General features: G+C 33.9%; 3 protein-coding genes across 5 annotated transcripts; all 3 read right to left on the bottom strand.

Moving 5' to 3' along the window:
• Positions 1-2029: 2029 nt before the first annotated feature.
• LOC127240727 (ubiquitin receptor RAD23c-like) lies at positions 2030-6816 on the bottom strand. Its single transcript, XM_051259548.1, has 12 exons — positions 6633-6816; positions 5555-5716; positions 5250-5303; positions 3954-4030; positions 3815-3865; positions 3548-3722; positions 3238-3378; positions 3081-3146; positions 2920-2967; positions 2727-2833; positions 2511-2592; positions 2030-2379 (listed from the first exon to the last, which is right to left on the bottom strand). The coding sequence occupies exons 1-12, from the start codon at positions 6696-6698 to the stop codon at positions 2263-2265; spliced, it is 1146 nt and encodes a 381-aa protein (XP_051115505.1). The 5' UTR covers positions 6699-6816; the 3' UTR covers positions 2030-2262.
• A 651-nt stretch (positions 6817-7467) lies between these two features.
• LOC127240382 (pentatricopeptide repeat-containing protein At5g18390, mitochondrial) lies at positions 7468-9106 on the bottom strand. Its single transcript, XM_051259038.1, has one exon. It carries the CDS (start codon positions 9104-9106, stop codon positions 7562-7564), a length of 1545 nt encoding a protein of 514 aa, XP_051114995.1. The 3' UTR covers positions 7468-7561.
• A 463-nt stretch (positions 9107-9569) lies between these two features.
• On the bottom strand, positions 9570-16003 carry LOC127240381 (NADPH-dependent diflavin oxidoreductase 1). 3 transcript variants are annotated; one of them, XM_051259036.1, is made up of 14 exons: positions 15738-16002; positions 14822-14997; positions 14446-14523; positions 14243-14347; positions 13680-13771; positions 12700-12884; positions 12434-12528; positions 11794-11868; positions 11603-11713; positions 11384-11509; positions 11089-11208; positions 10786-11002; positions 10221-10721; positions 9570-9713 (listed from the first exon to the last, which is right to left on the bottom strand). In XM_051259036.1, exons 2-14 carry the CDS (start codon positions 14975-14977, stop codon positions 9610-9612), a joined length of 1965 nt encoding a protein of 654 aa, XP_051114993.1. In that variant the 5' UTR covers positions 14978-14997; positions 15738-16002; the 3' UTR covers positions 9570-9609. The 3 variants fall into 3 exon arrangements, with proteins under 3 accessions (XP_051114993.1, XP_051114992.1, XP_051114994.1); XM_051259035.1 differs by having other exon boundaries at positions 9572-9726; positions 15738-16003; XM_051259037.1 differs by lacking the exon at positions 9570-9713 and having other exon boundaries at positions 10024-10721.
• Between the last annotated feature and the right edge of the window lie 1594 nt (positions 16004-17597).

The raw sequence follows: 17597 nt of genomic DNA, 5'->3' as shown, positions 1-17597 counted from the left end.
TGTAGACCCTGCGAAAATGGAGTTATGGGTTGGAGATGGTCTTAGAGGCGGACAAAATAAATAGTATTTATTTTTTATTTTATATATTAAACTAAAAATTAATTTTACATTCAAAATAATAAATTAATATCTATTTACATCACATAATAACTATTTGAATTTAAAATTTTTACAATTCAAATTTAAAATCCACGCCGACACCGACACACCCAACCTATTTTAATACTTATACATATTGTTTGGTTTGAATAGCGACCAAACAAACAAATTTGAGGCCAAATTGTGAAGATTTTAGTTATATAAGATATACTAACAATTTGATAAAAATTGATAATTAATTATTTCAGAGGATATACCTTTTTATTTATTTTATTTGTAATTTACAAAATATGTTGATGGGATGTAAAGTAAAATTATATTAGGCACATTTTAGAACATATCGAATGTAATTAATATTGGGGGCTTTGGCTTTGCAATGTAGCAGAGATAGATAGATTAGTTAGGTATTAGGTATTTTTTTTAATTAATTAATTAATGTGCCCTTCGTTTAAATAATATCATATTGAATATAATATGATTGTTCAAATTTAAAAATTTCAATGTTTTAAATGAAATAAATATTAAATTGATATTTTTAAATTCAACACCTAACCCACTCGTGTAATAATACAAATGATGGTATATAAATTTTTGAACCAATAGGACATTCCTTTCTTATTTTCCCAGCAACGGTGGAAACAAGAATTCGTGACGTGTTTGTTTGAAATTGATGTGATATTTTGAATGTAAAATTGATTTGTAGTATAACATTACAAAAAATTTAAAATAAATACTTAATTTGATATTTATAGGAAAAAAATTTGTAAGAAACCATAGAAATCCTACCAAATCCTTCAAACAAATACACCCTTAAAATATCGACAAACACACCCTTAAAATATCAAGATTTAACGCAAACAAGAACAAATCATACAAAAAATTTGTGGTTAATGAACGGATTCGAAATATGAGGTAATGAGTTCAAACACTGAAATGTCCAGATTTTGTCTGTCACAAAAAAAAAAAAATAAATAAAAAAAGCTATAAAAGGAGGAATAAGAGAGGATTTTAAAAAAAATAAAAAAATAGTAGAACTGTGCTTCTCAGAGATGCTGGGAAGATGTGATTCCATTGCCATGTGTATATGTATATACATGTATATATATATAATATATAATATATATGTTTTGTTTTTATAATTTATATTGAATTTATTGTTATATTTAAATTTGGTAGTATTTTTATAATTCATAATATTTTGTATTCTACAAAATGATACTAATATTGAATATATTTTATCAATTTGAAATTTGAAATATAAAAATACAATTTTGATATTAAAATTAAAATTTAAAAGTAAATTAAAACTAAATTTAATTAAATCATAAATAATATAACTTTTTTCCCATAATGTTTTAATAAATCGAAATATTGACAAACAATAATATAATATAATAATTAATACTAAAAATTAAAAATCATATATATATATAATATGAAAATAAAAATTTATTAAAAAATTAGAATGAGTATCTTTGTTATACCGCTGAAATGGTTATTTTCAAAAAACGGTTATCTCCGTTGCAAATGGTCTAAGGAATCAAATATTTTTCATAGAAGGTAGGGAAACTTAAGTACGTTGATCTCGACAGGACAATATACATTTATTATTTTTTGTAATAGAATAAAAATTAATAGTATACAAATTGAAAAAAAAATCAATATTGTACAACAAAAAATATTCATTACATGAACTTAGTCAAAGTGCGAACATTATAAAAACCATATTTACTTGGAAAAAAACAAAACAAAACAAATAATACTATCTACTTTAGATTGATTTTGAAATGGTTGAATAATAATAATATTTAAATTGAAAATAAAAATGCAGTGAACCGCAGAAGCTGATCACTCTCTGTCTCTCTCTCGCACCCTATTTCTCATTCCATTCTAGAGAGTGAGAGAGAGAGAGTTGAAACACTCTTATCCCTGCCATTGCCAACGACATTAGTAAATTTCCCAAATTCATCCATCACCAAATGGCATGCTAGTTAAACAAAAACTGAAAACAATAGAGTGACAAGGAACAAAACCCAGATTTCATTCACCAGTTTCTCAAAAAAAATCATCATCAGTCCAAGGAGGCTATGCTATTTCTTCTTTTTCTTGCATAGCATAAGCACAGCACAGCCTCAACATCATCATCATCATCCACTTTCAGTTTCAGTTGTCGAATTCGTGGATGTGATCCAATAGGTAGTTAGCAGTGAGCTCTTCATTCTTGTTGCACGCGAAGAACACTTCCAGCACCAAATCTCGATTGAAACCCATTGCTTCAAGCTAACACACACACCACACCAACAATCAATCAATCAATCAATCTTCAAATATATAAATAAATCAAGAAACTGGTGAGATTGAGAGTTGGCAAGCATGGTGATGATAGCGATCAAAACAAACAAAAACCTTACTCGATCAATTGCTTCCTGCTCCTGTGCTGTGATGGTCACAGTCTGTGCCATACCCTCTCCTGCTAGTTGCCCTAGCAGATTCCTGAATCATATTGAGAGAAAACACAGGGCAAACACAGGTTTAGAAGAATGGAAATAATAAAAAATAAATTAAAACAACCCTTCTTTCAAGGAATTTGAACATCCACTTGATATTGAATATAACCAACTTCTTACCCCTCTCCCTCGACAGGCTCACTTAATAGCTGTTGGAAGTCAGATTGATGATCTTGTATCATCCGCACAAGGTGTGGATTTTGCTTCGCAAGTTCTTGAAGCATAGGCTGCAAATTTCAGATCATCAGTGATCCAAATGTTGGTATAAATGCTAAAATACATATATAAATTGGCAATGCAATGGTATACATACCTGCAATATTTGAGGATTGGCTTGCACCATGGCTCGCAATGATTGAAACTGTGATTCAAAATAGTATCATGCAAAAATTACATAAAGAAAATAAAATCAGGAGACAGCCTATTAATGACAAACTATAAGTTAATCATGTAAAGAACAGGTTGAGTTGGCACCTGTTGACTGTTGCGAAGAAAATCTAATGTGCCAGCACTAGCGTTTGAACCCAAATTCGGGAGGCCCTGGTCAGAAAAAGCATATCATTCATAAACCATACACAATTTCCCTTGAATTAATGTTTAGTAAATTGTATGAATTCGAGAAAACATTTACCTGAGGAAATAGATCCAACGGATTGGCATTTGGACCACCAGAAGACACTGCCGGTTGTGCAGCCAGGCCTGGAGGATTCGCAGGTTGTTGACTGGCGGGAGGTTGAGCCACAGGAAGAACTTCGGGTTGCTCTGGAATACCCTGATAATTAAATTATATCCATGGTCAAAACATGAAGCAATGAAAGAGAATATATAAACATTACAGGTATACTAAATGCCTTTTTAAAAGAGCCAACATTTCTTCTACTGAAATTTGAAAAGATGAATAAATGGAGAAAGCTACTGCGATTCGGGGAAAGGAAACTCACTGAATAGAGGTACTCAATAGCTCTTTCTGGATTATTATAAGCAGCCCTTAGTGCACGGACAACTGTATCTCTGTCCCAACTTCCACCACCCATATCAATAATTTGTTGAATAGTGGCCTCCAAGTTAGTTCCAGCAACAAGATTTGATGCTGCTTGACCATACACATCAGTTGATCTGCTTGAACAAAGAGAAATAAATCAATAAATACTACCTGGGACATAAAATATTATAAATGTTCAGGTAATATATAATCCAGATAAACTCACAAAGCAGGGGTGGGTGTTGGAGCTGGAGTAGATTCAGGAACTGATTGCAGGCTGCAAAGCAAGCAGTGATGCATTAAGTTATAACAGAAGAATATTTATTTTACTATAATATAAAACTTGAATACTACAGAAAGCTCACGGTGCAACAGTGGGGGCTGGTGAAGGAGCTGCTGTTACGGGTTGTGTAGGTGGAGATGTATTACTCACAGGTTGATTCTGAAGAGTAATTACATAAAACAACATAAAGATGGGTCAGATTATATGAATTGTAAAGATCATAAAGTCTACCAAGAAACTTCACATCAAAGATGTAAAAATAAAGGACTATTGTTTAAAATTTGCAAAGACATGCATGCACAATAAAAAAATGCATTGTCTAGTTTTATTTCTAGCATAATCATGGATGAAATAATGAAACTCCCAATCAAAATCTACCAAGATCCCAAGTCATGAGGGCTATATCCATTAGATTAAAGGTACATTTAAGAAAAGAAAATATGGAAATCTCCTCCTGATTGACAGTCCAGACTAACATGGGCAGAGACATAACACAGAATGGCTTGCTTATTTGAAAGCAGTCAGATGTGAGCATTGATTTTTATTTTTTCTATTTAGACAAACCAAATACAAGCAGATAACCACATAATCAATCATAACAAGATACAGAAACAATTATCCAATAGAGGTGCACAACAACTATGCAATTCATAATCTCAATGAAGTTACATATTTGCAGCTAAGACTACATGATTCACATAATGTGGATAAGATCATGCATGGGAAACAGCCCATTAAATTTATAATACAAGTGCAATGCAAAGCCATAGGGAGTGAAATTACAGAGCAAATTATTCTGTGTTTGAGGGCTTTTCGGTTCATTTTGTTTTCTATATTTTTTCATAGGAACTTAGTAATGTTTTTCAGCATGCGATAATAACCCATTCAACAGTTTCCGAGAGTTGTGAAGCACCACATTCCACAACTAAGGGCTTGTTTGGTTTTGATTTGAGATTGGGATTTTGATTGGAATAGTAATATTTTGTGAGAAAAAATAAATAATGTATTTTTATTGGGAATTGTAAGAGCTGAATAGTGGTGTTTTTTATTTGAAATAAAATACAAGCACACCCTAACTTTATCTTACAAATCTTGCATATCCAATGAAGACACAATGGAACCAATAAACAAAGAAATATATATATATTCTGATAAAATATATATATATATATATATAGCTAGAAAAAGGGAAAACTGACTCTCCTCCAGAACTTAACTGTAAACAGCATTTGCACAAACCGATAGAATTACACCACAATCAATCCATGTGTTGCCCAAAGCTCACATATTTAAGCCATATAAACTAGACAAACACACCAAAATCAAAGTCCTAATTATGCAAACCCAAAATGGAAAATATATAGGCATGTGGACTTACTGTACTTGACGGTGCAGCAGCTGCAGTTGCGGCTCCACTCGATGAAGCCTTACTCTGCAAATTTTGCATGATGAAGATGCAGTCAAGTGTAAATATTTATTACTTTTGGAGCAACAATATTATGTGTTAGAGCTGCCTGAGTACATATACTAAGCATGTCAACATATACAAAGAATCCAGCCACAGCTGATGCAATACCTATTTGCATGTGGAAACATCAATTTGTTTTACCCTTTGTTCATGGAGGGAATTTTGTACAATGTTGTTTATAATGTAAAATTCACCAAAATAAAATTACAAATTACCTTGCTCAGCATAATGACTACAAAACTGTTTTCAGCAACTTTATTCTCTTCAAGGGTTGTATCATCCACAAGAACTGTTCCTTGATGAATAAGCATCTGCTGACTAGCAGGGTACACATTAGAACCATGCACAGTCTCAATTCGCTTCTTTGCATCTGCCACCTAAAATTAAAAAAATATAAATTCGGTTATTTAATGATTACAAAAGATGAAAGAAAGAGCAAAGAAAATCAAGGGAAAAACAAAAAAAAAAGTCAGTCCATGTAGCTAAAAAGAAGTTCTGCAGGAATAGTTACCAATATAAAATTACATACAGCGCCTTCCAGTTCAAAACCACTAAAAGAAACCACAATTTATTCAAAACGTCAACAATAAAACATCAGAGAATGATTGAATTCCAATGAAATAATTTGTTAAACCAATTTATGATCATTGTTGCAATTCAATGGAAGTGTCCTCAGTGGAGACTCTAGATGTTACGTTCATGATATCACATCGCAGTGAAATTTTATTTTCAAACAAAAACTACAAATACAATATTTCAAGAAAAAGATTACTATGGACAAAATTCACACAGAAATACATAGCATACCCAATGAAATAGAATAATCTGTTGCTGTCCTAATAACAATTTTCTACATATACTTTTGTTCAGCAAACATATATAAAGATCCTACCTCTTCAATGGCGCTAAAAACCAAAATAGAAATTTAGGTTAATTACAGACGACATTACTATCATAACAAGCACTACTAACGAAAACCTACAAAATAAAATTCACGTTCACCGAACCAAGCTAATCCCAGAGGAAAGCAAATACAATTCCCCATTTCCCTGCCCCTAAAGTAATGCCACCTCGAACAATCTAAAGATAACAACAACAAACCCAAAACAATACGGAAACTAGAAGCGAATCCCCAAAAGCTGAAACCCAAAAATCAAGACACGATGAAAACTACGAAACCCTAATTACAACCCAATGTCGATACCCAAAAACCCATATAAAGAAAATGCACACGCACGCGTACGCCGTATTTCATGTATTAACAGAGTAAAAGCAAAGGCCAACAGTTCATACAGTGTCTTTAGGTTCCACTTCGATCTCGAAATGAGAGCCCCTCAGAGTCTTCACGAAAATCTTCATCTTTATTTGAAACTCACACTTGTCGCCGATTCCACACTCAGTATACAATCGCGCCTCGAAATCGCCGGTCGCCGCCGCGGTAGGTAAAAGGCAAAAGAATCGGAGCAAAATCAGAAACAACTCCTCGAGGAGGAGCGATGACCTTGAAACTTCAAGGTTTATATAGCAGGAACAGGGCAATGATTGGGTCACATGCCGGTTACGGTTCTCATATCCAAGCCAGTAGATGGCTGACACGTGTTGCCGAAAATAAAATATATTTTATACGTAAGTATAAAAAAATTGGTAAATAATATAAAAATAATAAATATATATAATTTATTAATTTTTTATTTTAGAAAATATGTTTGAAAAAGTTTTTTATAAAAATTACATCCTAGATATTCTTCGCAAAGTGTAACAATATCCTGAGAAATAGGACTTAAATCGTTTTATAGAGTTTGGTCTATCCGAAATCAGTTATTGTTATAATTTTTTTGGATACATTTTTACTAAAAACTAAATACGATGGAGATACAACTCGCACAGTCGCATGTTATATTTTTAAAACAAATAAATAAAAATTGTAACATCAAATACTGACAAATTTTTTTATAATACAAATAAATAAAAATTTAATAATATATATATGTAGGCATAATATAAATTTATTATCAAATTATACAACCTAAACCCAAATTACTCCAAACTCCTTAAAGAAACACATCTTAACCTTCTTAAAAAAGCATCTAAGAACAAAATCGTAAGATGCACTCATCGTCGAAGCATCGAAAGAAAGTATAAATATGAGAGTATTTGTATGAACGCTATAAGAACAAGCTATCCAATAAAATCTAAATACTATTAACCGGGTCATCGATAAATCAAGTGCCGCGTAACGACACCTCCAATTGCTCGATTCTTTTAGCTAAGTCATGCTTTCCGCAATGCTTCAAGCCATCGGCCACCATGTCGAAGCTTTGCGACATAGGTATGAGCTTCAACTCCGTCATTTCCATCAAATAGTTCGCCGCTTCAACAAACTTGCCTCCACGGACACACATCTTTACGAGCATAGTGTACACAGGTCGGTTCGGGGGATGTCCCTTAACCTTCATGTCGGAGAAGAAACAAAATGCGTCGTCGAATTGTCCCCGCCGACAAAGAGACTTCAAAATCGGGGCGTATAGACTCGGGAACGGCGAGTGCCCGGCCTCGATCGATTTGTGGAGCATCGTAAAAGCCTCGTCGACTCTCCCGACTCTCGCCGACATGGTTATCATAATCTTGTACGTATTAGTGTCTGGAAAAAAGCCCAATCTGCAGACGTCGAGGAAAAGCTCGATGCAAAAGTCGATCTCCCCCGACTTGCAAAGGGCCTCGGCTAAAGAATTGAATGTCGATACATCGGGAACGAATCCCTCCTTCGTCATTTTCCGCACCAACCCTTTCGCTGACTCGAGATACCCCGCATTCAACAAACCATCGATCAATAAATCGCGGCCGCGGACGGGCGGATTGAATCCCTTCTTGCTCATCTCCTCTAAGAACTCTTGTGCCTCTCTCATCTTCCCTGCCGAGCACCACGCATTGACGAGAATCGAATAGGTTCTCTTGTCGGGAACGTTCGATTTTCTGATCATTCGACGTATCAACGCATAAGCGCCTTGGAAGTTCTTGACTTCGCAGAGAGCGAACAGAAGTGAGTTGTACACTTCGGTCGTTTGCGGGCAGTCGAAGTTTTTGAGCCCGTTGAAGAGGTCGACGGCTTGATCGATGAGTCCGTGTTTACCGTATTGCTCGATGATGAAAGACACGACGGACGGGGTAATCGCGACGTTCTGCTCTTTCATATTGTGTGCGACCTTCCACATCGTCTCCCAATGGCGCGTCCGGGCAAGAATCTTGAGGAGCTCCTCGAATTCGACGGTGGTGGGATCATAGCGCGGGTGATTCGTTCGAGCCCAATTGAAGAAGCGGAAGGACTCGATCCCGGAGTTGCAGCAACTACGAAGGACGCGGTAGACTAATTCCGAGTCGACTATTTTCGATATCCTCATCTTGTTGAGGGTTCTCTCCATGTAGACGTCTCTTCGGACAATGTTCGATATGTGATGCACCGTGGCAAAGTAATCGTCATTTTGTAAGCCTCGAGCATCGCCATGGCCTCCGATTGATCGAAAAGAGCTGTCTCCGGTGGCCGGAGTTTTATCATTATGGAAGCCTCGAGCATCGCCACAGCCTCCTATTGATCGGAAAGAGCTGTCTCTGGTGGCCGGAGTTTTATCATTATGGAAGGCTTGAGTGTCACTGCCACTGCCGCTGCGTCCGATTAATCGGAAAGAGCTGTCTCCAGTGGTCAGAGTTTTCACAAATGCAGTGATAGTAGATCGCCGGATTCGAGTCGAATTTCGACGAATCATAAGCATTCAAATGTTCTTGATGGATGGAATGATCAAATTAGAGACTGTTTCTAACCACGAAAGCACCTGCATAATTGAAGAGGTGATTGTGTAAGAAATGAACAAAAATCAAAACAAACAATTAGTTTAGCTGTTCAATTGCAGATATCAGAATGAATTTGAAGCGAAACCTAATTGAATCGTAAGCACAAAATAAATAGAATTTTGTTTTATGAATACGGTAATCTGGAAGAAAGGAAATTCAAAGAGGCATTTCATCGAACACGTTGTGTGCATCGATGCGGAACGGCAGTGTAAATTAACTCAGAAATGGATAATGTCCTGAAGTGAAATTTTCAGCAGAGTTTACATTGAATCGAGGGGTAGTGAACAGGGAGGGGACTAGGTTGGAAGTGATGGTACGGAACGTACCTGATTGATTGACAGCAGATTGCATAAGAACATTGGATTTGGAGAGGAAAGGCATTTGTCTCAATCTGCCATTACAGAGTTCTGAAGCGAATTGAGCTTCAAAGATTGAGAGCTTCCATTGTCAATAATCCGTCGATGCCGAACATGCAGCTTTCTTTGAACTGAAGTAGTGCGATGTTTTGCAGTTTTGTTTGTGTTCCGACTGTGTGGGAATACTTTTGAAATTAAAATTTATATACTATTAAAGAATATTGTTAAATTTTCAAAATAAAAATAAATATACTACATAGTAATTTAATAATTAAAAAAAAAAATACTCCTATGTCCCATAACAATAGTCCATTTTGATATTTATTTACAAAACTATCGTTATTTTCTACACAATAACTACAAAAATACAAGCATTCTTTTAAAAATACTTTTATACTAATATAATGAATATAATAATATTATTTCTCATTTACTGGGCTCATGTCAACTGTATGTTTTTCTAAGAGCATACACAATCCAAGTACGAAGGGCCACCCAAAAATCCCGAATGCATAAAACAATTTCATGTTTAAATTACTTAAAATTACAATAATAATAAATATCTATATTTAAAACTAAATTAATCTCTAAAAAATTTTAAATTTTTTTTTTTCCCATAGGACAAAAGCAGGATGAGGCAAAGATAGGCTCTAGGACCATGCTTCAACATGATACTTACCAGCCTTTTCCAGCGTCCGAATCCACCGGAGCGCCGCCTCCCTCGCAACCCCGGCTTCCCTTTCCACCACCTCCTCAAATGCCGCCAGCACATCCGCCGGCATCTTATTAGCAGATCCAGCGACAAAAACAGCAGCACCCTGAGCAAGTAAATCCCAAACCTTTCTGCTCTGCTCCCGAATTCTATGCTGCACGTACACTTTCCGCGGCTGATCCCTCGAAAAGGCGACAAAGAGTCCTCCGCCCTTCGATTCTGAGAGCACCCCATCCCTCTCTGCGAGGGAGAGCAAGAATTCCCGGTACAGAAAGTCATCTTTCTCACTTCTACATCCGAAAAAAAAGAGGACCGGGGCAGTCGGGACTGTGTTGCTCTGTATCGCCCTTTCCTCCAAAAATCCACGGAATGGGGCACACCCAGTCCCAGGCCCGACTAGGATAAGAGGGAGGGATGGAGGGGGTCGAGGGAGAGAGCCTCTGCTAAACCATGCCGGGATGTTGATGCCTGTTTCAGGTCAGTTATCGATCAATGAAACAGCTGTAACAAAGATAATCTCAGAGTAACTCACCCTGCTGAGGATCAATGCTAGCAAGCCATGATGAGCAAAGGCCTGTCCGTATTCGCTTGTAGGGAGTTGTCCAAGAGACAACACTGACGGTCAAGTGGACCTGGTTTGGATGGGCAGAGAGAGAAGAAGCAATGGAGAAAGCCCGCGGCTTCAATGGAGGAACCAGCTGGACCAGCCACTCAAACGGCATTTGCACGGAGGGAAAATCCTCGAGTACCTGTGTAATGGAGATGAAAGGAATCAAAAATTGGTGAAGGGGCACTTCAAGATTTGGCATGCATCATAAAACGTGTATATCGACACCTCCAAGACAGTTCTTCGTTCTTTCTGGTTGTATTGGTATAAGTCATCTCTTCCTTCGGGAGAGGCAAAGTATTGGAGCCTTTCCTTTTCGTGTTCAGCAGTGGCGAAATGGCTCATTATCTGAAGAAATATGTGTCACATTGAAACAGATTAAATAAATATCAATATTTTCGGTAAGCATATTGGCAACTTTAAGATGTCACTTGAGAAGACGTACACATTGGCAAGATAATAACATAGTGTCCGTCTTATAAGTTGCCTAATGTTATTGAATCAAACTTTTGAATATGCATACCTCAAAGAAATAGCGCCTCGGAGAAGCAGAGGCCACATCCATTGTTAACTCGATGAAGGACTTTATTTTCACTGGGAACAAAGAATGATTCGAAGAACCAAGATTCTTCTTATCTCTAGGCTGAACCTGAAAACATGCATCCAAGGAATATAGAGAAATAGCACAAACATTATATGTAGTATTGAGCACAGGGAATAAAGAAATTGGAGAAATACCTACAATTATGTATGATTCAGGGTTGAGATTACAACGTTTTATAAAAGCATCAACGGCAGCTGGGCTTTGTCCAGGAAGAATTTCAAGAACATCGCCCACTTCATAATCTATTGACTGCAAAAAGGTAAATGAAATTAAGTAAAAACTTTTCAAGAGGGTTATAGAAGTCAAACAAATCAAACAGTCAGACTTACAGAGGAAAGTGCTTCAAATTCAAAGTGACGTACGTCCTTCCCACAGTTCTCCCTACTCAATCGATGATTCTTGGTCTACACTGGCAAATATCAAATGATCAGGGATATGCGTACAAAAATACAGCAAAACTGTTTTGATACCGATAACATTGCTGGAAGCCAACACATGAACCCACTCATTAGCACCCTCAACCATGTAATGAAGAAAGACGGACAGGTGTAACGGCTGCGGGTTCCCACGTCATCAAAAAAAAAAAAAAAATGAAAGACGGACAGGTGACATGTTTTTTATCCTATCATTTTTTTACTTGGTTTAGTTGAAGCCAAGTTCATCTTAATTAAGAACAATGTATCAAGAGTTGCCTGCCTACCATGGACAGTTATCACCATTCACACAAATATGATTCAAGGGTTAGTTTTTGCAGAAGCTATGGCCTGCATAATGATCTTCCATAGTTTCCTTAAAGGACCTTCTGGTAAGAATCAACTTATCACTTTAATTTATTTTAGGAAAGGCAGTTGCATAAGTTTTCTGGACTTAGGATACTGTTAGCTGAAATGAAGAGAACACAATGCACTATTCGTAATGCAAAATATTTAAACCAGTTCAATAATCAAGGCAGAGAAACTTGAAACTTACCATTCTGAGGAAACAATCAGGTCTATTTTTGCCAGAAAGTTTCCCAGGGGTCATCATGCGAGCACTTTCAATTTGAATCCCGTTATACTTTAAATCTGTCAGCATCAAATGAGTGGCTAATAAGTAATGAGAACAAAATTTAAATTAGAGAAAATACCCAAAAATCTGTCAATATTACTGCTCCATTCATCTAATCTATGTGATTAAATCAAAATCACGGTTTCTTGCCATAGATATTCCAACAAAATTCAGTTCAAGTAAACAACCTGCAGAAGTCGAAAAAGGGTGCATAGCTTCTTCAGCGTCATGATACAAAATTTGCACCTTTGGCAGATCAATTGAAATAGTGTCACGGGTCACAAAATCAGGGCCATTTGGAAGTAATTTGGGAATCTTTTGATACAATGTATTAAACAAAGCCGACATCCAGGGATCTAAGGCTCCTTCATACCTGTCAAAGAATTTATAAGCTGTTTATCAACACATTTATTGCACATCTAAACTCCATGGTTTCCACCGTGGAGCCTAACTCAACAAACTCATACACATTCAAAGATCAAAAAAGGTAAGCAATAGACAAGCATAAGACCCAAAATGCATGCATCTTCAGAAGGCTAATGTCGGGAAATGCAGATGAGATTCAGGCCTTATCCAATAAAAAATGTGAAACACTCAACATGTCAGCTTCACAATTAAATGTAGCAAGAGAAAAAGCAATAACTTAAACATACAAAAATGACAAGGGTAAATACTTAAATACATTTGAAACAAAAATCAAAAGAATGATGTCCAACCTTTCTTTATCCTAGTTTTCTGTACTAGTAGAAGGTATGAACTATGTGAAAGATCTCAAAAAGGAACTTGTTACTAAAAGGTGTGGGTTGTTAGCACAAAATGCTTGCCCAGGATCCTATGAGAGTTAAAAGATCCATCTATGAACAATTTTGGTGATGTTCCTGAGATCTATATTGCATATAGTCCCTCACACTACTAATTGTTGATTAACAGAGAAATCCTTAACTACTTGAGAGTTGAGATATCTGGTTGGCTGTATTTTTTATTTCGTATTTTTGTTCTTACTAGAACTGCTGTTCTTTTAATTCTGCATCAAAGCATTTGAAGGCTAACTGCTGAAATTAGCATGCAAAACAATTGATCCAAAGAAAAACCTACTACTATCTGAACTCCATGTTTTAGTGATAAACTTCAGTGGAGATTGAACCATATAAATTGTGTAGAAGTGTACCCTGAAGGATGCTGATCATCTCCCAGTCCTCTTTCAACAATTGCTGTTCCACCAAGATCTGATAGCCGCTTATCTAGCTTCTTTGCCACAAACTGGCAACAGAAAACAAATTATGTTTATCAACATGTGTCTAGAAAATATATATATATATATATATCATTAACCAAATAATGCGTGATTGATCTAAAATATAGACCTGATGTTTTTACAAAACAAAATCAATATAATTCTTGAAGATACTGAATCATTAGAATTTCCATGATTTCATTATTGTGTAAACATGATAATTGATATACATCTCACTAATTATGGCCATCATATGTACCAAATTTTAACAAGAATTTGATCAGACAGATTTTCAGAAAGTGTGATATAAGAAAAAATAGCAAAACTCTTTGTGCATGTTAAATAGAAAATGCAGAACAGGACATTCACAAGCAATATAGCATCATTACTAAATAAAATTTGCAACAAATGTAAATGATAATATATTTTCTAAACTGATAAGCACAAGATTCACGTAAAATGATAAAATATAAGTGAACACAAGATTCAAGCATTACATTATACTTTTGGTAGCTCGAATCCCCTAAACCAAACACTGCATAGTTAACTCCTTTTAGCCATTCTCTCGTCAGATTCTTTTGCAATAAGAACCTCCAAAAAATCTGAAAGGAAGTAGTTCAATACACTGTTGTAATATGTAATAAAGTAATTCACGAATAATATAACCCATGACATTCTTCTACTAAAAGTTATACAAAACCTTCATGGAGTCTGGGTTGTCTCCTTGTCCAGTGGTGGACACCACAAAAATCACCACCTCATTATCGGGCAAGTCGCTCTGAATTGAGAAAATACAACTGCTTATTTATCAATTGTAATAAAAATAAATAAATAATAGAGGTAGCATATTAATCCATCCTCTAACGTAATAAATAAAAGACAGCCATGTCACTGAACTGTTCAATCGCAGAAATAAGAAATGCATATCTAAGTATCTAACCATACCACAAATTACTAAATGGTATGCTGTGATAATCATCTAGGCACAATTAAATGAAGCTTGCAAAGCCTAGTTATCAAAATATGCAAAAAAAAAAAGAAGGGATGCTTTGCGAAATAATAAGTGGTTGAAATACAGGTTGAAATTCATCAATGGAGAGAACAGAAACAGAGGGGCAGCCACGACGCTCAGCTTCACGGCCAAGTCGCTCAGCAGCATCGATTGCATTTCCAGTCTGTGAGGCATATAGTATCAGCAGCTGCTTCTCAAGATCTCCCAAGATTGAGCCCATCAAGATTTCAAAAGAAACACCTGTCAATAAGACCAAATGCAACATATAAAATGTTGTGAAATTTAATAAATATATGGAGACACATAGGATCACAACTAAGATCAAGTTAATCAAATATAGGGATTTAAACTAAAACTCTCATAGAAAAGTCACGAAACAAACCATCCAAAAGAATTCATTAACGTTCATGTACATATAAAATTCATCATTACTTTAAAAATAGTATAAGTGGCGACATGCTTCATACTTGTTCAACTAACAATAAAGTAGCACAGGCACACTACATTGACTACTTGGTACAATATCAAACCATTAGCAAATGCAATCAATTGCCAGAGATACAGCAATTGTCTTTTAATAGACTTCATCAACGTGGACTTACTCACCGCGATAATGCATAAACTATGCGATTAATTCAAGAGGATGTTCATCCACCACAACTCAGTACAAATCTCACTTTTATTACAACTCAATATTGCTCCACTAATGTCAGAAATAAACATCCACCATTTTATTTTATTCTTGAAAGTTTAAATTTGACCAGTTTTGTTGTGGAAAGAGAAATAATAATTCGTTCCTTAATCCAAATAAGTCAAAATACGTTTAATTGAGATATAATCCAGCATACAGCTCAAATAACCAGGTCCCCTCCATCCCCGCCCCCCTCCCACTCCATACGCACATACCCAGTGAAATAGGCCACAAATTTCACACTTCGCTAATAATATAGTATAATAATAACATAAATATTGAATGATACCGTGCTAAAACTAAAATCAATGGACGCGGAGGATAAAGGGAGAGGCAGTTAGGTTTCCCGCCGCCGGGTGTTAACTTGGATTGAGAGTAGATAGTGGTGATTCAGTAGTTGATACAAGGATTTTGAATCTGACCACTTTAGGTGACACTCAAAATCGGTAAATCAGATGAATCGCCACGGCGACGGCAAGGCGGCAGCGGACTCTGTTCGTGGGGAAAAATATAAAACCTCGCGGGGGAAAGAAATTTTTTTGTAGTTTATATTCCGAATATTGTAGCAGTTATAAAGGCGAAGGGTTGTTTAGATTCGGCGTTTCTTCTATCCGAACTTCTAAATTATTGAGCAAAAATTATTTTTAATCGAATTCAATTTTATAATTATCAATTTTAATTTTATTAAAAAAAAATTATCAAAATTTATCAATTTTAATACATAAAAACTAAAATATATTAATATATATTTTAACCATTGTAATATATATTTTTCAAATTTTATAATTAATTTTTAAAATAACTTTAATGTATATAAAATATTAAATAATTATAGTTTATAATTTAAATGAAATTAGAATTAAAATAATCTACAAAATATTTTATTATTATTATATTAATTTAAATAAACAATAAATACAACATCTTGGGTATATTGTATTCTTACTATATAAATAAATACTCCCACCTTTTACTTATTGTCTTCATTTTTTTTATTTTTTCATTTCTCATTTATTTGGTTACTTTTTTAAGAGAATTACTTGATTCGTTAAGTTAGAAAATATAAATATTTTTATTTTGAAACGTATAATTATAAAGTAAATATTTTATTAAATATATTTTATTTTTTCACAAAATATTAATATTTTAAATCACATCATTATTTTTATATAAAAAATATGGACAAAAATATTATAATATTTCTGTGTGGACAGAGAGAGTATTAATTTTAACTTCATTTTATTTTATTTTTTCTAAAATTTTAATTAAACTAATTAATTATTTTAATTTAACTATAAAATTATTTTTATTATACGATAATTATTTTTATTATACGATAATTATTTTTATTTGTAAATTATTAATTATTTACTAATTATGCTCTCCTAAATTTCATGTCTAATTATATCTTCCTAATTTTCAAGTAAAAATAATTATAGTATAATTAACAATTTAATTATTTGAATTGTTTTATATCCATAGTGAAATAATATATTTTTTATTTCAATCATCATTCGTAATACTTCATTCATGTATTTGTCCGTTCTATAAGATATGAATTATTTATATTTAATATAATTAATAAATATCAATCAATTTAATTAATTTTTAATAATTCATTTATTTATATATCTTCAATAAATAATTATTTTTATTTATATTTAAAATTTATTATATTGTATAAAATTAATTTTAGATTAATTATAAATAAATAAATATTATTTATTTATAGAGTATAAAATTTTTTAATCTAAAAAATAGTATTCTTGTATATACTTTATTTACAATTGCACCAAAAAAAAATAATTTAAATTGAAATTGTATATAAAATGTATATATATATAGTAACAACATTGATTTGGTGTTTCTTTGATAAGTTTGTAAAAAATTTGTTTGAATTTAATATAAAAATAATATTTGATAAGATATTTTGTGAGAAAAAAATTTAAAGAAACATACTGTAAGTGTTATTTTAGATTTAATATTTTTTCATAAAATATTTTATATTATTATTTTTAAAATGATAATTGAAAATTAGTATTTAAAAAATTGAATGGTTTTTTTTATTTAAGTTGTACTTATCTATTGCACCCAAAAATAATTGAAATTGAAATTGTATATAAAAGGGAGTATACAATCTTATTTCCTA

Source organism: Andrographis paniculata, unplaced genomic scaffold, assembly GCF_009805555.1.
Source record: "Andrographis paniculata isolate CXL003 unplaced genomic scaffold, ASM980555v1 Contig79END, whole genome shotgun sequence".
Classification (NCBI taxonomy): Eukaryota; Viridiplantae; Streptophyta; class Magnoliopsida; order Lamiales; family Acanthaceae; genus Andrographis; species Andrographis paniculata.
The sequence above is the reverse complement of the archived record's forward strand: the minus strand, read 5'-3'. Positions and strand labels throughout refer to the sequence as shown.